Source organism: Peromyscus leucopus, chromosome 4 (genome assembly GCF_004664715.2).
Source record: "Peromyscus leucopus breed LL Stock chromosome 4, UCI_PerLeu_2.1, whole genome shotgun sequence".
NCBI classification, from domain to species: domain Eukaryota; kingdom Metazoa; phylum Chordata; class Mammalia; order Rodentia; family Cricetidae; genus Peromyscus; species Peromyscus leucopus.
The window spans coordinates 22,080,202-22,101,587 of NC_051066.1; the positions used below are offsets into that span (position 1 = coordinate 22,080,202).

Genomic DNA, 21,386 nt, shown 5'->3' on the forward strand with positions numbered 1-21,386 from the left:
ACAGACACCTTAACTACATGAATTTTTATATGGTCATATTTGCTAGTACCATGTTACCGTGAGAAACATGAGTGCACTTCTATGATGCAGAAAACTTCACAGCATGGAATAAAAACATATATAGGAGCATTTGCTATAAACATATTGCTGTTACTATTAGGTAGAGTATGTATGTACAAGAAATTATTGGATAAGTGACAGGAAGGATGATTGTCTAGGTATTCTGCTGAGCTACATGAAGCTTATCCTTGTTAATATTCTGTAACTTCATTCAGTGAACCCTTCAGTCCATTGAGATCCAACTAAGTACTTTGGTATAAAAATAAAACTTCACATTGCTATTTCCCATTGCTGGAAATCTAGGCCCCTAAAGTACAGATTGTGCAGCCATAACTAGACAAGTCTGCTCCCAGCCCTCTAACTTTATACTGTTCATTCTTTCCCACTTTGGAATAATCTAGGAGAGCTGGATCCAGGCACGCACTAAAGGCTGATCCGTCTACGAAGAATGTGCAATTTGTACTGTTTAGTTTCTGATGAGAGTCTTGAAAACTTTTATGATTCTATCCTCTTCCAGGGAGACCTCTGCTTCCTGGTTTTATAATCAGTGAGTGAAAAAAAAAGTAATAAAAACAAAACAAACTGATAAAAATTACATGCTTAAAACGAAAATCTAGAGAACAAGATAAGCAATTTTTCTTTTTCTCTAGAGAAAATTTGTGGATTTGACAAGAAAAAAAAATGTTCCTAAGGGAGTGAGCTATGTTAGTGTTTGTCGTTGTTTGTTTTGTTTTGTTTTTCTCACTTTTATGTCTAGAGCTGGGTGTCCACATACACTTTCGGTGCACACGATTCTTGAATGAAGCTCTTGAGAGTATGCTGCAAATTAGTTTTTCTTTCTGAGTTAAAATTAAGACCGATTTTGTTCTTTTTTTTCTCTTGGTATTTTGTTTTGTTTTTTTGTTTTAATGCCACCTTCCTGACAGCAGTACTGTTGTGCTAGATCCAAGTTGGAGTTGGCTCTTTGGGGTAGTCATGCTGGGGCCTCTGTGTCTGTAAGAAAGCCACATTGAGGCATAGGAGGGAAGACAATTTCAAACAAAGTAAACAGGAAACAGCCAGCAAGAGTATAAAAGAGAAACCAGAAAAGACAACCGAGAGAAATCAGAGATGGCAAGGTGGAGAAGTGGGGTGGGAGTAGGTTTCGCAAAGAAGAAAGCAAATGTGGGCAAAAAGGGTAGGTCTGTGAATTCTGTAAGGGGGGAGCATGGGGTTTTGCCATTTCTAGCAGTTACACAAAACTTGCTTTTCTGTCCCAGAGAAATTTATTCTTGCTTAAAATGATAAAAAGTTAAATCTTGCAATATACAGTATTCTTGAATCATCACAAATTCTGCATACAAAGTTGTTATTAATTAGTTTGCTGTACTTATTAGCGGCATTTAATTAGGTTTATCTCCACTTAGCAACATACAACAGTCTTGTTATCAAAAAGAGCTTGAGCGTAACAGAAGTCAACACAGGAGTGGACGTGCAGTTCAGTCACCAGCAAGGCTAGCTGAGGAACACAGCGGTGGGGCTCTGCTCACATCACATCGACTGCGGATATTCCCACACTTTTGGATCCAGACTGCAAAAGAACAGTGTCTTTTCTCAGATAAAGCCTGGGTCTAATTTCCAACACTTACCACAACTCTTAATCCCCATTCTGGAATTTAGGATTTTAAAATTCTTTCCGCTGGAGTCACTTGGTTTTAAGCCAAAATTAAGACCCTACACAATTAGACTTTTATTATGGATAGAAGGCTTAAATAGAGTCAGCATATCAAAATGCAATACTCCAAAATGTCTTATAGTGGTGTCATTTTATAAAGTAAATTCTTGGTCTGTAAGTTTCTATTATTAAGGACCTATATTCAGAAGTTAATAGTTCAGCCATTAAAAATAATCTAGCTGAGAATTGGCAGGATGTTTTAGCTTGGAAACAAATGTTTACAAAATTTGAAAAAGAAATTATATTTGTTTGGAAAGCTTTTGGATTTCAGGAACAAAAAAAAATTATAAGACAGTCAAAAATTTTCAGATATTTGTTGCCTTGGGAATCAAAACAAAATGACCCTATATTTTTTATTTTTTAATTCCTGTTACATAATGAAAACTGACTGATTTAAAAAATATGAAAACTCCCACAACATTGTGACTATGCTTTGGGCAAAACACTTTTGTTTCTGACAGAACAAGAATATACAGATTATATTTAGATAGACAATCCTTGAGCTTAACACATTAAAATTAAGAAGACTTAAGTTGGTCTGGGAAGTGGTGAATAACACTAAAATTTGTATCCTTTTGAGTTCCCTAATGACTAATGCTCCCTTTAAAGTTAGTAGGAAAAGATAGTCTTTCCAATTCCCCCTTTTCTATTTGCAAATTAAGTATGTCCAACATGAACATCATTCTACAAACATACAGCAAGCCAAATACATGTTCTAGGTACATTTTTGCACCAGCCTGTAGGACTGAGCATCATGTCTGTTCCTTTAGTACTGTACTTTGTAATAATTTTCTTGTCTCCTTGAAAGATTAATGTCTCAATGACTCCTTGAGTTCTTTAAATTAATTGGAAAGTTATTTTATAGTTTAACAGTCTATGGAATTAGTAATATTTTTCCTTGGGTTAAAAATAATCTCTAATTTTCTAGCTTAATCTTTTTGCCTAATTTTATACTCCTCAGACCACTTCCTATTTTCAGGTCAGAAAAAGAAAAACAATCAAGCAGGAAAAAAAATCAAGGGCAAGGCACTTTGAGAAGAAAAACAAACTACACGAAACCAAAACAGCACTTTAAATGATAATGTTGGGAGAGCTCTTGAGGTTCCTGGAGACTATAGACCCCTTTTCAAAAAACATGCTCATTTTAAGAAAAAAGAAAAAACACTTGAATGTCCAAGTGTTGGGGTAATAGTGTAACATATAGTAGAAAGCTATTTGCATAACCGCTTCAGTGCGCTGTGTGTTCCTTCATAAGTTCATGGACTTCTCACACAGTGCCTGACAATGAAGGGCTCCCAGGAAATGGTCTGGATGAACTGAACTCAACTTTGCTTTGACGGTCAAAGTAAAAAATAAATCATGGTCAACAGTTGCTGGATGAAAGCAGCTACGTGATATGTAAGGGGATAGTGTGATTTGTAGCTTGTTTTTTTAAATATTTAAGTAGGACCTCTTGCAGAATATGTTACATTATTCAGTAGGATACCATCCTTCCATCAGGAACCAGCTATATCAGGCAGTTGAAATTAGGTTGCCTTAAAGATTTTATATTTTTCAGTTTGGGGATATTCTATTTAAGCAAACGATCCAGCAACCACTAGACTATCCATTCCCTACTCATTTTCATTAGAGAAAGTAATGTCCCATCAGGCATTGTTTCATCACCACTAACCTACTGTTTTTAATCAGATAATTGAATGATTACTATGACTTACAACTGACATGCCTGATGATGGTCAGGCATAGACTCAATTTCTATACCCACATAGGATGTTGACTTCTGTATCTTTTTCTCTTATTTGAAGACAGAATACAGTGTTAGTATTGTTCTGTATTAGTTAACCTCCCTCTGATGTAGCGTTTGTTTTTCATACACCTCTCAGGAAATTTTTATTTAATGAAATTTTTCTTTAGTTAAAAGAGATTGCCAACTTGAAATAAGTAATACATGATCAGGGGCCAGAGAGAAGGCTCGGAAGTTAAAAGCATTTGTTGCTCTTGATGTGGACCCAGGTTAACTTCCCAGTACCAACATCAGACAGTTCACATACACTTGCAACTCCAGTTCCAGGGGATTCAACACTCTTGACTCCAGGGGTACCTGCACACATGTAGTACACATGTATTTGCAGGCACACACATATACACATAAAATAAATCTTTTTAAAAAAGAAATACATGCTCAATACAGGAATATCACCATGTGGCTAATGAAGGGAGGATGTCAATATTGTAAATTCTGAAATGGACTTCATTTTCTCCATATGTACTTCATCCAGGACAAAATCTAATCTCTGCTGATAAAAAAAACTATAAAATTTTGAAAACACCTATGTCATTAAAATTTGGAATGTCTTTGTACAATTAAAAAATGTTCTTTTCTATTTCTGTTTTGAATTTTTGGCAATTTGGAGTGAATTAACTCTTGAGTTACCTGCAAAGCCATGGAATACCTAATAGATGGTGTTGTAATTAGTGGTGTCAGGTCTTTTGTTTCCTGGGTGGGCATTTGGCCTTGCCTTTAAAATGGCATAGCCTAATATTGGAATGCCTTCTTTGACCTAGAGTGTGTTAGGATAAGAAATAAACACTTCCTATGAACTCACCTCTTGACTCTGGCACTTCATGCTATTGGTCTCCCAATGCAATCCCAGGTACAAGTTTTACTGATTCCTGTCATCAGGAATCCTGTCATCATTGATAGGTGGTAGAGTTCCCATATGTGAGTAACTCTTCAAATTATGATTTCCCCTCAGGTCAACAGCCCAGAAACAACTCTTGCAGTACCTCAAACTCCACTTTTTCAGCCTAGAGTTGTCATTTTCAACCATGTACTCCTCTCTTTTACTTCTTAACTCCATCTGTGGTGTCATATTTTATTTGCCCTGCTTCTCTAGAAAGAAAAATACTGGACATTAACATTTTGCCTCTCATCATACACAACAATATCCATTAAACTCATTATCTATTTTCTTAATGTGTTTGTACTGGGAAGAACGTGGTTCTGCTCTGTGCTTTCTGTACCTTTCATATGGCCTCTGTCATTCTTGAGGCAAATATCCTAATGAAGCCATTGCCTCTTCTCTCTTCTCTTTTCAGGCAAGTCTTCTCAAAACTGTCAAAATAATTCCTCTTAACTGGGGATAGTATTATGTTATTCCTTCTTAGAGCTCTTGAATGGTTCTTCTTCCTCACCAGGATAAACAAAACTCCACAGTGATTTTCTCTGTTGAAAGGATAATCACATGATCCCTGCCTGCTGTCCATCTCCAAATCCTTATAAAATGCTTCCTGTGTTCTAGGAATTCCAGCAAAACCCTGGCTTCCAAAGACCTCTATTTATTCCATATGCTATTTCCTTTCCCCAAAAAATCTCCTCCAAACTGCCCACATGCCATATTCGTATTCATTGTCTTGTGAACAACACAAGAGCCACCTTCTCCAGACAAAATGATCTGACGCATTCCCCAACCTCCTCTGTGGCTACCTGAATATATCAGGAGGGCTTTCATTCAGCATGCTAACAACAATTTTGCTTTTCCTAACATAACCCCAATTGCCTGAGATTGTAATAGCTTCTTTCACTGTATTTTTCCATCTAGAGCATGAGTCTTGAGCATAGCCATTGTGCTGGCTTTATGGTCATCTTTGCTCTAGTTAGCATTCCATAGCCATAGAAGAAAGGGGCTCATTTCACAGTGGATGAGTAATTGGATGAAGAGGTGGATATTATCCAAAATTCCTGCATCACATCTATCCTTAGAGAATGATATCATGTGAACTAGATATTCACTGACTTAAAAAACACAATGACTCTACTAAACACCATGTATAATCATACTAATCAGAGGTAGGGAAGCTACATATAAAGGGAAAGTAGGGGTTGTGTTTTCTACAATGTCAAAAATTGCCAGTATATTGACTGCTATATTAGCAATAGTTCATGATAGAAAGTGACAAAAATTAAACAATGACTCTAATGTCCAACATAGATCTTAGACAAAACAAACTTTATCATTTTTAACAAAGGAAAACAATACTCCCAGTGAAAGGTATTAAATTGTCCTACAGACCTGAGTGATTTAAAGACTAAAACAAAATTGATATTTGATGCTTGTGAACATACTGGTGTCCTAAGAAGAGCACTATGCCTTTTTATATATCTAAACCCGCAGGCATAGTAACTACTTCCCTGTAAGTTTGTGCATAATTTTTCCTATTATCACCCCCTAGGTCTCTTTCAACCATTGCCACTTTCCAGGCCTCGAACATCTACTGAATAGCCATGTTTCTGATTATCTTTTCCCAAATGTATTAGCCTGCATTATTTAAGACTGAATCTCATTTTATTATTTCCTGCTCATATTTCTAAACTCCTTAAGTCCATTTGTATGATTCCTTTGTCCTCACAGATGTCCACAGTTCCTCCCAATTTAGTATCATCAGCAAATTTAATTAATGTTCTGTTTACCTCTCCTTCTAATGAAACCAGTCCCTTGCTTCATTTTATCATACAAAGTAAAAAATGTATTGGCAATAAAATAGTCCAAAGCAAGGTTCCCTCACTGTAGGAGGAGAAAGCTAAGGATACAGCAAAGAGCCATGGTGAAGAGTAGGCAATGCAGCAGGAAGCTGAGCTGGTTTGCTATTGCCCTGAAGCAAGGGCTTTCTCACACTTGGGTACATTACCTGAGCTGGTGTCTGTGGACATGCTCATGTGTACACAAGTACAAGTTCTCTATCCTATAAGTGGCCTTATTACCCTCAATAAGGACTTATGGCTGAAGATATATTTACGTATATATGAATAGTTTGAAATCTTAAAGGCATCAACTCAACTATAAAAAATATTTATATAATAAAATACAAGTTATTAATATTTGATAACATTCAACACCTAAGATAAATAAAAAGCTAGATCTAGACACATGCATTTGGATCACACAGGCTTTTAATTCTCTTTGGTGGTTTTTTTTTTCTAGAATTTACTGTGACATATTTTTTTTCAGAACTTGATGAATCCAAGTTAATCCTTGTAATTAAGTGAAATCATTCATATATATATATATATATATATATGTGTGTGTGTGTGTGTGTATACATATATATATACATATATAATCTTACATACATAAGATGAAGTAGGAGATTTTCTTCAGGTGTATTCAATATGCAAAAGAACATATGACTTGTAGATTTAGTAGTTTGGGAAATGGAGACTGAACAGAGATAGGGACCTTACTTATTTAAGGTAATGAAGTTATCTTAAATATATCAAGAATCATATCGTTAGACTTTAAAGATAGGGTCATAGTAACATAGGATAGTTATATAAAGGAAAAAGAAAGGCATTTATTAACCTTCCATTATATATCAGACATAATGTTACTTCTGTCTGAGATATGTGTGAGCCAAGCTTACACTGATTATTGCCGGGTACTCCATAGACTATCTTCATCTTCACTAAAAACCTGGAAATATCTTGTAAGTTTCAAGCAAAGACTCAATCTTCAGAATGTGGATACTGTCATATAAACCATGGACTGCACTGGAAAAAAAATATTTTCAAGTTTATACTCTAAATAGGACAAACAGATGGGAGACCAATGTCTCTATTGTCTACACAGAAGACAATGCACGTTCACAGTGTTGAAATGAAAGCCGATACACACTTCATATATAACACAAGGCCAGCAAAGATGTCATCACCAAAGGATAGTGTTAACAAAATAGTGACTGGGAATATTGTTAAGCAGTCACAGTCTCACGTTGTTTTTCTAGTGAGAAAAGTCTGATGCATAATGCATTCTTAGGAGGGAATGTTTTCAGATGCCAAGACTTTACAGGCATAACTTCAATAGCTTTAATGGGAGTTTCCTGCCAGCACCTGTTACAGTAGAAGGCTCTTACTTTTCACACATAATCCAAGACTGATTTGGAACAAAGTTTTGGAAAAACTAACATAGTGGAAATGTCTTATAGTGTTTCCTCACATATAATATTCATCTTTTAATCCTTAGTCTGATATATATATATATATATATATATATATATATATATATCTCCATATTTTTCATTCAAATTCTTTTCCCACTAGAAAGGTTTTTCCCACCAACTTTTTGTGGAAGGCAGCAGATAAAGCAACTTGTTCTCCTATGTAAACTAGTTGAACTTCTATTTAAGGGTGGCGTATGCCTTTAATCCCAGCACTCAGGAGGCAGAGTCAGGTGGATCTCTGTGAGTTCGAGGCCAGCCTGAGCTACCAAGTGAGTAAGTATACTGATGCTAGACATCAACTGCTCTTCAAAAAATCCAGTTCTACAAGTCAACTATGGCCTCCTGAAGAACCAACAGAAACAAATTGAGTTCTATGTTTACTGAACAATGCAGAGGAACTCTGAAATAGGAAAATGAACTAATATAAAAAAAGACTTTGACCATATTTTTCTCATGTCTTTACAGATACAAATATGAATATTTAATAGATAGTATATTTTAAGTGTAAGGAGGATAAATCAGCATTTTTTCATAGTGAAATCAATAAAAGAATTATTTAAATTCCACTTTTTTGTTTTGTTTTTCAAGATAGGGTTTTTCTGTGTATCTCTAGCTGTCCTGGAACTCATGCTGTAGACCAGGCTGGCCTCAAACCCAGAGATCTTCCTGCCTCTGCCCCCCCCCAAGTGCTGGGATTAAAGGCATGAGCCACCACTCCTGGCTTAAATTCCATATTTTTAAATCAACTCTCATACTCTATTACCAAAATTCTGTAAAGAAAAAAATCACAATGTTTATGCTTAACAAAAATTTTCAAATGCTACACAGATATACTAGCTTATGAACAGCCACTTCATTTTCAAAGTCTTCATTTAGAAGTCTGTCTTAGAATGAAATCAGGCCTTGGTAGAAAAAATCCTACATCATCATTGTCCTGTCTTGACAGGATGAGGGACAGAGAAACACTTCACTTGTTGAATATTGTTGAATAATAAAACTTCATTTCAATTTGTAGAACAAGATTTTAGAAAGACCACTGGTAGGCAGCAGAGTTAGGGTGAGCAGAGTAAAAAGTCCTGAAATGATGAGCAGATAACTGAAAAGATGTTGTCAGTGAAACTTCTCACAGGAGCAGGACAGGGGATCCAAAAAAAAGGAAGGAAGAGTTCATTTGTTTCCTTTTTTCCTTCCTTTTGCTAGCTGGTTCCATTACTCCATGGTGTTCCCTGTGCCTCTACCCCTAGTATTCTTCCAGCAAACAATTTCAAGAATATCATGTACAGAGAGGGTTCAGGCACCATTATTACTCTGTTGTGCATTACCTTGAGTACATCTGTTTTTAATTATTTTGGTCATTTTAAAAAAGAAATGGTCTTGTCTTCTTTTACAATATTTTAAGCACTAGAAAGGAAAGTTTGTTGTTTGTTTTGATAAGTCAGAGAGGGAGTCGCACAGACACTTCTAAGGCATATGATGTTCCCAAGCTTAGAACTCTCCTCCTTACAAGGAGTTCTGCTTGTAGAGCATGTTGCTCTGAAGTTGGATAAGTAAGGTCAGTCTTTGCTTTTGATACTCTGGCCAGTGAATTAATAGAAATTTATCTGGTCCTGGGTCCACAAGGCTTTATTAAGATTTGTTGTAAAAATGAAAAGCAGGTTGGAAGTCTCTCTGACTTCAGGAGTAAGCTATGTTTGAGGCAATGTGTCTGTACTTAGCTTGAGTTATTGTGAAAGACGTCAGGTTCCTAGGAAGAAGAGGGGTATCATGTGTAGCCAGTGGTCTATAAGTAAACAGTTTCACATGTGGCTAAGGTGCAAGAGAGTACCACTTTATAAGTTGTCAAGACTGTACTGTGTGCTGTCCGAAACAGAGAAGAGAAGAGCCTTGATGTCAGATTCTCTTGATTTCAAGAGAAAATAAAGCATCTCTAGTGACATCTGGTTGTCTAGAGAAAAGCCCTGCATAGCTCAATGAGGATTTAGGACTCAGTGGAGAACATTGCACTCACTCTGAGACAAGCAGCATTGCATAAACTATACCTGCAGAACAGTAGATGATCCTTTTACAATTCATTCTTGATGAAAAAAATATTAAGATGATAAGAGCAAACCATTTAAAAATTAATTGCATTTACTCATCCTGAAAATTACCCTTCTCTCCCCAAATTTATACATACATGCAGATCACTTCTTTTCTCTGTCTTAGTTTATAAGGAAATAGTAAAATACCTATGTAAAGAAATATTTGTAAAGTGTAAGCCATTCTATTTTATTATTTTAAAGCCAATAAGGCCCACAAATTTTCTTACTCTGTTCCTCTCTCAATGCATTGTCCTTGATCTCTTTCAGTCTACTTTCATCTACTTCATATCATACACAGATTAACAATGCTTACTCTATTTTTACTTCCCAGTAATCAAGTTCTCTCACAAAGGAATGATTTCAAGAGAAAAACATTATTTCTTATTATAGAATTTTACATATCAGCAATCTTGTCTGAAATAAATGTTTTAAGAAATAATTGTTTCCTCAATATTTTGAAAATATAAACAAGGCCTCTGTAATTATCTTAAAACCTTTTGTGGGAGCTGAGTACATAAACTCTAAGTTTTCAAATTGGTAGTCTTTAATGTCTACCCTCTAATATCACTTCAAGTATCACTTAGAGAGACTGATTATAGATTTTCAAATATTCCTAAGCCTTAAATTTGGGCAGTATTTAAGGAAATGGGGAAATGATGATATTCTTTAAATTTCATATAAAGAAATCTTGAAATATATGTGAAACTTTGTTTCCCATCATTGGAAAAATTACATATATGATTAAGCACCCCATAAACATTATATTAATGGATATTAATATCTGTAAAACATAATAGGTTGCATACCTTCTTTCCATAATGATATATTAGAAAAGATGTTAGATATTAAATGTATTTGAGTATGTGTATACATACATGCACATGTATTTCAATAAAACTTTCAATGTACACCTATGTGACAAAAATCACTCAGAAGCAGGAAATCTGGTTCATATTACACTAGCATTAGATGAGTTTATACGAGTATTGGAATGTCCTTTTTCTAAGCACCTGTATGTGTTCTGAGTATCCAGAGGGTGTACAATTCTTTGGTAGAGGGTTAACAACCATTATACAGTCAGGAATGAAGCTAACAATTTCTCTGCTCGACCACTAAAAGAAGCCTTTGTAATTTTAGTAGTTAATAAATTAAACCTCAGTGGTTTGTTTGTTTGTCTGTTTGTTTGTTTGTTTGACTCCTGAAATCACGAATGTGAATGGTATTGATCATCCATGAGGGTTAGGGTTTATAGCTAGGGGAAAGATTCCGTCTATTCTCTTTTCTCTGTATTTGTATCTTTCAGCCTTTCCGTACTGAATCTAATGGTAGAAAAGTTCATCAATCAGTTAAAATTTTGGATTTCTTATGTGTGTCCCATAAAGAATTTTCATCTCATCTCCTGGATTTTACATCTTTCGACTAAATTAGAGATACATATTAGAACTCAAAGACAGTGGACATATTGATGATGAAGCAAAAACTCATAATCTATGGGACTTGAGAGATGGCTCAGTGGTTAAGAGTGCTGGATACTCTTCCAGAGAACCTGGGTTCGATTCCCACCACCCATGTAGCAGCTCACAATGGCTTGCATCTCTTGTTTCAGGTGATCTGATGCCCTCTTCTGGCCTCTGAGGACAGCAGGCACATATGTGGTGCATAGACAAATATGCAGGCAAAAGTTACATAGAAAATAAAATTTATATATTTTTAAAACTTCACAATATTTGTAAAAGAAAATAAATATAATCTATGAGATTATCTTAAAGAATTATTATTTGTTCAAAAAATATAGATAGTAAAATATTTGTGTGTGCATGATATATTTTTAATATTTAACTTTTTTTCATTTGTGTATACTTGTGCGTCTGTGTGCTGTGTTTGTGCAGGCAACCACAAAGGCCAGAAGAAGGTATCAGATCTCCTAAAGCTGGAGTTACAGGTGATTGTGAGCTACCTGATGTGAGTGTTGGGAACTGAACTCCTGTTCTCTACAAGGGTGGTGATTGCTCTTCTTAAATGACTAGGCATCTCCGAAGCACATATAGAATGATTTCAAAAGAACATGTTTATATGGCACATACATATAATCTCAGGTGCTCCATAGAATCTAACGCAAGACAGTATCAACATGAAGGCCTCCCTCAGCTATAGTGAGCTCAAGGCCAATCTGACAACTTACTGAGTCCCTGTCTCAGAGTACAAATTAAAGGGGAAAAAAAGCTGATGCCATCTGTGCCTAGCCCTCACAATGCCCTGATTTCAAACCCTAGTTCTGAAAATGAATAAATGAGTATTTGTATGAAACTCAATGGTGTGAGGCTTAGGCTTAATCTATAGTTTAGAAAAATGCATAGATAGTTGGGATATATAGATAGATATAGATGTAAAATACATACATATGTATGTATACACACACACACATGACTGCATGGCTGCATATGTGTTCTGTACCAAATCCTCAATACCTAGCATTCTATTTCTATACAGTGAGCTTAATCAATATTTGCCAAATTACATAGAGAACTGGAGTTCATCAACTCAAGGATGTCCATTCCCATATTCAGCTTCTCAATGCTTCCATATAACCACAACAAACACTGTTCCACCTGCCAGACAAGGAGGAATGGACCCCAATCTCATTTTTCTGTTTAGCAGAAGTACTTTAAAATTTTGAAGATGTGAATTCTTCTATAGTCTCTCAAAAATAATCCTGCTTACATTTCCTAAGACTCAAAGCATCAACGCTGCTACTATTGTGCGCAGGAGCCCCATCTTTACTGGGGAGGTGTCGAACGGTGCTAGAATGTCTCAGAAGCCTGAGAGGACCACCAGGCTGAAAGGAATCACCTAGTCTGTGATTTTGGTGCGCTTGCTTGTGCTGATGGTTGGCGTGCTCATCCAGGTTTTGTAGAGGTGTCCTTTTGTGCCTAGAGTTGTCTTCAGCAATCTAAGGCAGAGGTTCCAGTATAGCAGGGCTGTCTCTCACCTGAATGCGCAGCAGGGGCAGCCATGAAAACCCTCCAGGAAGTGACTAGCCCAAGGCTCTGAATTACAGACGCCTCCCCAAAGAAGATCAAAAGTCATGCCCCACCAGCACAGAGACACTGAGAAATGGTTGAATGTGTTCTAAATTAAACTGCCCTGGTGGTGAGCGGAGATCTGCCAAAATCTTTCAATTAATCACTTTTACCTTCAGGGCAGAGTTAGGCCTGAGAGTATTTCAATAGGTTTTTATTGGAACAGGGTTATTTCAGATATTAAACTATGTTGCACAAAGTAAAAATAATGTTATTTTTAAGTTGCTACTCTTGTTAAAAAAAAAGTTGGCAAACATTCCTAGGGTCTGTATTGTGTCTGTGTGTTTGTGTATGTGTGTGGCTTTTTCTTGTTTCATAAACCTCATTTTTTTCTTTTTGTTTGTTTGTTTTTGCTTTTGTTTTGTTTTATTTTTAACAAAAAAGTGAACAACAGTGAATTAGGAGGTAAATATATGCATAAAGTCATCTTCTTTAATAACGTGTTGTAAGTAATATAAGACAGGTCTTAAGTGTATAATTCTGCACAATGGGACTAAGTTGGTTTTTGGATTTTTTGTTTTGTTTTGTTTTCCGACATCTTTAGCAGTAAGTTAATTAAAATCACCTGCATTTCCTTGGGTGGACACCAAATGGATTGCAAACAAAACCAGATTAAAATAGCTGCTGGAGCTCACGGCATACAGATGACAAGATTCACGGAGGACAGCAAGGCTCTGAAAATGTGTTCTTTTCAAACAATTTTAGGTGAAATTTAGCTCTTGTGACTCCTCCATAAAAGCCCCTTCTAAGTGTTTTGCTGAAAGGCTAGCATGGCTTTCCTTCTGATCCCTTGATGAGTGAGAGAAATGTTTAAGAAAGATCACTTTACAGAGAGATTCAGGCTGAAATGTGATGACTGTGAGTCAAGCCAAGCCAAAAATTACAGTTCAGAATGAAAGGAGAGAGACGTGGTTTGGGAATCCATTTTCCCACATTCCTGAATCTCAATCATCCCTGCCAATGTTTAAAAAAAAAAAAAAAGAAGTCCAATGGAAAACAATGAGGTCACTTTGTTTAGATGTTTAAAGGGAAGTAGGAGGGGAGGTCTTGGAAGGATGACAGCAAATATATGAATTTTACATCAATATCTATTTCAAGTGTGATAGGTTCAAAGACTAGACTTTATATAACTGTTATGACTTCAACAGGAAAGGAGACAGTGTTTTCTCCATGCTTGTGTCCTGTTGGTCAGCCTTTTATTACATGCTTTTAATTTATGAAATAGTCTGCTGCTAAAATGTTTCAAAGGACTAAGTATACATAGCAAAGATACAGATTGTTCCTCCCCAGGTTTTAGGTTTCCTTAGTAATGGCACCCATGTGAAACTCCTTCTCTCTTGACTCTACTGGGACACCCTACTGCCACTAAACCTCAGGTTTTCCTATTACGGGTGCCAGCAAACTACCAGATGATGGTGGCAGAGCCACTTCTATTTATTTTCATGAAACAAGTCCCAATACCAAAAGAATGATGTTGTTACACCAGCATGATCACAGCAAAAATTAAACAGTGGAGCCTCAGCAATGCAGAGGACGATAGGAGCTGAACTTATTGTAAGTAACTTCCAAAGTCAGTATTTTCCAGCTGTGTGAAAGTTCCCTTGAAGATGACAACTTCTGCTGAATGATCACCAGAGTCACTTGCCAATACTTATCTTCAAGTCTGAGATTGCTCTGAAAGCAAGAAACATACTAAAATTGATCTAAGACTATTTGTGGGCAAAGCTTTCTGTTCTCCAAAATCATTTCAGTCCGTCAACTTTATTCTGATGGCAATATTCTTAGTGATATTTCACGTTCAAACTTAAGTTCTTTTGAATTTTTTTTAACTTTAAGAGATTTATGGAACGGTTTCATGATTGGTATAATTCTATAAATTATAGTCATGAATACTATCCTACAGACCTCAAATTCTTTGCTGAGTTAGACAGATATATATGAGTAAGTATATAAAAAATGAGTAGCCATACAAGGAATATCATCCTTTGTCTATCATTTCACTTTACCCAGATATTAAATATGGCACACAAATGGCTTCAATCTATACCACATTAGCCATATTGGAACACTTTCCCCCATCTCTTCCCTGATTCACCGATCATTTAGCAATCCATAAGTTAAAAGGTTTGATTTTAAAGGAAGTTGGCCTAGTAGTCAAAGTGGGAATATGAGTTACATGAAATGTATGGAGGTTTTATGCAAAAGCTATCACAATCCATTAGGAAGCACAGGAAATGGATGTCGTGGAGCTTGTGTGCACTATCTACAATGCTATAGTTCAGCCAGTGTAGGCAAGTATCTCTCATTATGAGGAATTGGTGAGATATTTGGTAAGAACCAAGTACAGACATAGGAGACAGGGTTTAACAAAGAGGACAGTGACTTCCCAAATGTGGAGGAGAGTGGCTTCTATTTTCACACAAATATTTGAAGATTTCAGTAGGTTTCCCTTCTACTTATAAAATGTCCAATATCCCATATGTATAGTGTGGAAAGTGATGCAATAAAACTAGGAAAGTGATGTAATAAAAGATTTTTCAAGATGTATTTTGCCAAACATTTATCTCTGTACAGAATACCTGATAATATTTAAAACAGAATAACTAATTGCCCTCCCTCCCACCTCCAGGCCCCCATAATCTCTAGATGCAGTTATATAGGCATGTTAAGGTTTAAGTAGCACAGTACAGCATCAGTAAGAAACCTGAATTCTAGCACACTTACCGATACAGATTTTGTCCTTCTCCTTTACCTGTTTTAACTCTGGCACGATGTTAGCACCTGTCTTCCCAGCTGCCAAGTAGGACAGTGCTTTTTCAAAGTCTGCAATGGGCAGGACAGTGAGTACAGGTAATATTAATAACTAAGTATTGTTGGAGGGACATTAAATGTTTTTATTTCCTAGTACTGGGTTGAAGGGACAGTGGTGTAAGGAATGGTGGAGCACTTTGTAGTGTCCTAGGCAATCAGGTGGCAAAAAAAGCCCCGGAAGGTGATCCTCATTCTGATTACAGAACCTCTATGTTTAATACAACCCTATTCTTTAGGCCCATAGAATGTTTCCTTAGTTGTGTGTACTTTCTATTTTAAGAAATCTGAAATTCACCCCCTCTGCGAAACTAGGTAAAAGATATAAAGCAATTGATTCTTTTTCAGTTCTTTCACAGGCTTTGTACAATTTAAAAAACAGTTTCTTAGTGATCCCATTCCAGTTCAATAGTCTTTTAATATTTATTTATTTAATTGCTTTATGTAGACATGTATATGCCCAAGAACATGCATGTAGACCACTTCCATGTTGTACCTACAGAGGCTGGAAGAGGGCCTCAGATCCCCTGAACAGGAGTTTCAAATAGTTGCAAGCCACCATGTGGGTGCTAGGAATAAAACCCCAGACTTCTATAAGAGCAGCCAGGGCTGTCAGCCACTGAGCAAGCCTCCAGCCCCATCATTTACTGTTTTTTAATTGAGCAACAAATGCTTGTCTGTCCCACTGTTAGGAGAACAAAAGTTCTGCTTTTTTAATGTGAACCTCTCATAAATACCTAGTGGATGAAAAACTCTTCCACAAGTGAGTAATCAAAAAATATACCAATAAAACTTTCACAATTACCTTAACCAAAATTAAATAAATAAAAGAAGTGAAGAAACAGTTGAAGATAAGGATTTTGTTATTGCCTTAAGAGAAAAGGAAAATCATTTTGCAATAATTGTTTCTATCAAGCAAGTACCCTAAACATAGAAATAAGAAAATAGAATTAATTATCAAAAACATAGAGAAACTGAAAATAAAGGGCTAATGAAAAAATGACAGAGAAAACCCTCAGTATTAAGGGAACATTATTAAAACATAATGACAATAACATTTCTATAAACACAATAAAAATCATGAATACAAAAAATAAAAGTCATGAAAGATGTACTGAAATAGGAACCTTCATTAACATACTCTCTTAATATTACAGTATAGTAACATAGCAAATAATTCAAATATTCATAATTTAATCAACCATCATTTACATACCATGCATGAGTGAAAACACTCATAGCTACATGTCAGAATTCAAGTGACATTTTTTTCAGCATTAAACATTCAGTCATTATAAAACCAGTACATGCATCTAGTTCAAGATGGTAGCTGCCTAAAAAAAAAAAATCTGATTTTCTTTTCTCAAAAATCCTAATAAGAAGATGAAACGTATATTCTTGAAGAAAAGAACAGAAAGGAAGGAAAGATGGAAAGAAGGAAGGAAGGAAGGGATGAAGAAAGGAAGGAAGGAAGGAAAGATGAGAAGAAGGAAGTAAAGAAGGAAGGAAGGAAGGGAGGGAGGAAGGAAGGAAAGAAGAAAGGAAGACAAGAATAGCGCTAACAACATCACAGCAGAAATAGACTCCAAAAAGACAGAAAGCTGATGAGATCATCACACATGTGGAGACATTAAAGCAGAAGAGACACTGTTCCCAGACAACGTAAGTAGGCACAGTTCTTCACAGGGGTATCCTACAGAATATCATAACCCCCTTGAGTCAACATATATAATGAGCAGAAATTGGCAAAAGGTCAGTAACCAAGTATGCAAAACTAAACAAAATTCAGTTCCTCCTTCTCAGTCCCTTGCCAGCACTGTGGCTGAACTACATCTATGCTAGCTTAAGCTTCTTTGGAAGAAAAAGGAACAAGTTTTTAAAATCCCCTACAGCAACACCCAGTGATTTCTGCCAATGGTAAACAGTGTTTTGAAACATAAAAATTCAGCTGATGAGTAAGCAAATGATACTTCAGAGAATGTGGTTCTCTTCTGAGAAATCTTTGTAATCCTGTTCATTCCAGTCTGTTTTTTTTAAAAAAAAAACAAAAGTGCAATGACTTGGTCTCATCATGTTCCTGATGTATTCCTAGCATGGCAAGCAAAAACCTCTGTCAGCATTCACTCATGTTATTTACTGAAAAGAGGTAACTCTCAAAAGTAATTTGTCCTGAACTTCACCAAAGCACAATGTGGCTACCTTGAAGACACCACTCATTTAAAACTCATACCAAGTCTAACTTTATTTCCAAAATGAGTAGTTCTCAATCCAGCAAGGATAATGTGGTCATGAAAAGGATGTCCAAAGCCACCAATTTACATTGGTTTGGTTTGGCGAAACTTTCAAAGTTCTTGGAGTAAAAAGGGAACAGCACAGGAATAGCTGCAATTCAGATAATGCTCCCAGGATTTTGAGGTTGTCATTCTGTAGCCATTCAGGAGAGAGCTAATCAGCTTCAAGGCTGTACCTATATATTATAATTACTGGACTTCACTGATAGGTTCCAGATTATTTTTGAATCATGCAATGCTCTCTTTTTTAATATACACTTCATCATTTTCACTCTACTTACAAAATTTAAAAAAGTATGGTACCAGGGTGCCAGGACCCACCCAAAGCAGGAGCCACTAAGGTCCACATTATTGTTATTTGCAAGATGTATGATGTTGATATCTCTGAACCTGAAGGACTTAGAAGCTATGTCATTGGATTCATAATGCATCTAAATGTTTGACTCTACTCCCTCTTACTTTCTGGTTTCTAACTGAAGCCACAAAACAGTTTCTCAGCTATGACTCAGTCACACAACCACAGTAGTGGCACAGGTCTGAATTACCCTCTCCATCTCCATCACCAGCACAACCTGCTTTCTTCCCAAAAGAAAATAGATTATTAATTTAGGATAAGGCTGCCTTCTTTAAACACTGCTGTACCATACAATTGTTCATAAGTAATATATCCAATCCATGCTACCCTTTCAAACGGTTTTGATTACTGACTGTTTCAAAAAATATTTCTACAGAAACTTCCAAAAGACCAAAGCAAGTGCCTCTTCTGCTGCAGCTTCAACTTATACAAGAGAAAAGCAAAGCCTGGGACTTGAAGGAATTGCAGTGGTTGAATTTCAGTCTGTAGCAAAACATAGTCACTTCAGATACACCTAAAACAATACTATGAGTCTTAGATAAAAATTAAAAATGTACTTGATTTTATATTGTACATAAAAGAGATACATACCAAATGAGGCTTAAGGAAAGTTATGATTCATATTAAAATGTGTTGGAATTTATTTTCACTGATCTTTGTTGACATCTCATAAAGGCTCAGATAATTAGCAAAACAAATAAATGAATACAAAGTCAGTATATTCATTTTTACCAGATATAGATTGGCTTTTCATCTTTAATAATTCTCTTAACTGCGACTACTTTGATTCCTTTAAAGATAAATTGGAACCTCTCCTTTGGAGAACATAGACCCACATATTTCTTTTTCTAAAAATATTTTTCCTCTGAAATCCTTTAAAACAATTGGTAATCTATAGAAAAATTAGGGCAATTTTCATTTGGTCAAATTTTATTTTAGTAGACAGGGTGAAATTACTTATAGCTCTTAGTTCTGAATGATATTTGTCTATATCTCAATCCCAAGTCTTCCTCAACAGCCCCAAATTACTGTTCTGAACTTTGTTCTATAGACAGTAAGGAACCACCAATAATGACTTCAGAAAATGCAAAACCATTATCTGCAGCTGTTTATATGTTTAGAAGAGAAAGAAAGTTTTTGAAAAGAATACACAACAGTATATAAATTTTAACTTTTAAGAATATATCATCATATTATTTTAAAGGTTTCAAATTAAGACAAAATGCCAAGAACTGTCTGATGATGCAATATGAAAATTTAGTTATATTAGTTAAAATTTGGTCTATAAATCATTCTAAATTAATCTCTTAACATTTTGAGCTTAAACACATAAGTGTAAGGACAACTGGATCCTGCAGTAAAAGCAAGAATCAGATATTAGAAAAGTTTTAATTATGATTGTCACATTTAAGATGCCAAATTTATATTGTCCTTTGGACAAACACAGTAGGTCCCCTTAAATCAACAGAGGTAGTTTGTTCATTGGGAAGAAAAATTTGTTTGATGTTTATAAAATGTCCTATGTCTTAGGTTATTTTCCTATTTACAGATAGGTGTGTGACCTCATTCAATCCTTCACAGTTCATACTTCTCAGAAAGGGAAAGTGTCTCAATAATGTATTGATCATTAGCTTATTCTGGAACTCGCAACCCACAATAATTAAGATGCTTGCTAATAGCAATTCTACTTCACTGCTATTTGACAATAGAAGAGTTCAGACCATGGGCAATAGTTGCTCTGTATTATGTCACTGATGCCTGTGGTATAAATTACATTATTCTACTGTAAGCTTATGAAGAAATGCTTTACACAACACAAAATGTGTAAAAGTATAGAAATGGCAAAGCAGCAAAATGACAGTCTCTATAATTAAAGATCTTTGTAAAGTCTTTGTTGCAAAATAGCATGAGTTTCTTCCAATATATTTAACATTGATTATCATGAATCACCATTATGATAATCATTAATAATGATTTAATGCTACCTCCCTGGAGAAGATGCTGGAATAATGGTCCATGCCCTTGACCAATATTCTCACTCAGACTTGTCTGTCTGAAAGTCTAGAGACATGAGAGCATGTATACTAACACAAAAATTATAACATCAACATTCATTGGAGATAATAATAGTACATGAATAAGTATCTCTTTTGTTTCCTCATTCCTTAGTAATCCTGCAGACTTAGTTATGGAAATAACTAAATAAAATAAGTAAATATGTTAAAAAACCAAGTAAGTGATTATCCAAGTTCCCTACCAAGATAAGTTATTTTGATAAGTTAAAACTATCTGAAACTAATATACCAATAGGCCAGGATTTCCTGTATCTTCCTTTTATAGTGTAACATTTTAGTAGAGGAACATGCTAGAAACTAGTCAAACGTAGACTAACCTTGATACTCTGTAGGTCAAACAGTAAGCTAATACACGCCATGTGGCAGTGATCGCAAGAGACAGAGAACAGGGCACGATTGGGAACGGAGAGAGAGGAGGGTGGGGCATGGAAGGAGTGGAACAAATAGAGGACAAAGGGGAAAGAAGAAACAGCTTTCACGTGTCCAGTTGTGTTATCTTTCCAAATAAGGGCAGTTATACACACACACACACACACACACACACACACACACTTTGCTTCCTGCTTGTCTTGAGAATAATCTTAGATATGCCTTGCAACCCCATGGATTTTTGTTGTTGTTGCTTTAATGAAACTTGTATTTGATGCTGGTTGTCTCAGCATTTTATGATTTAAATTGGGGGATTCAAATTTTGAATATTGCTTTAGTTGAGGTCCTAGAAATGTGTTTTCTCTGTGGGGGAGGGGTGTTCACTTCATTATCGTTTGTTTATATTCTCAGTTCTCCCACGTGCTGATTTATAACATGCTATTTTGTTTTCAGGCCTAGATGTTGATGGGATATATCGAGTTAGTGGTAATCTGGCAACAATACAGAAGTTAAGATTTATCGTCAACCAAGGTAAGTGATTTCTTCAGATATCTTC

General features: G+C 35.7%; 1 protein-coding gene across 3 annotated transcripts in view; it reads left to right on the top strand.

Annotated features, from left to right (window-relative positions):
- Arhgap15 (Rho GTPase activating protein 15) overlaps positions 1-21,386 on the top strand; it is a 602,692-nt gene that overhangs the window by 381,266 nt on the left and 200,040 nt on the right. For all 3 annotated transcript variants that reach the window (XM_037204746.1, XM_028881759.2, XM_037204747.1), the window contains one exon: positions 21,284-21,361. In XM_037204746.1, the coding sequence (XP_037060641.1) occupies positions 21,284-21,361 (78 nt within the window). The remainder of the gene's footprint in view (positions 1-21,283; positions 21,362-21,386) is intronic.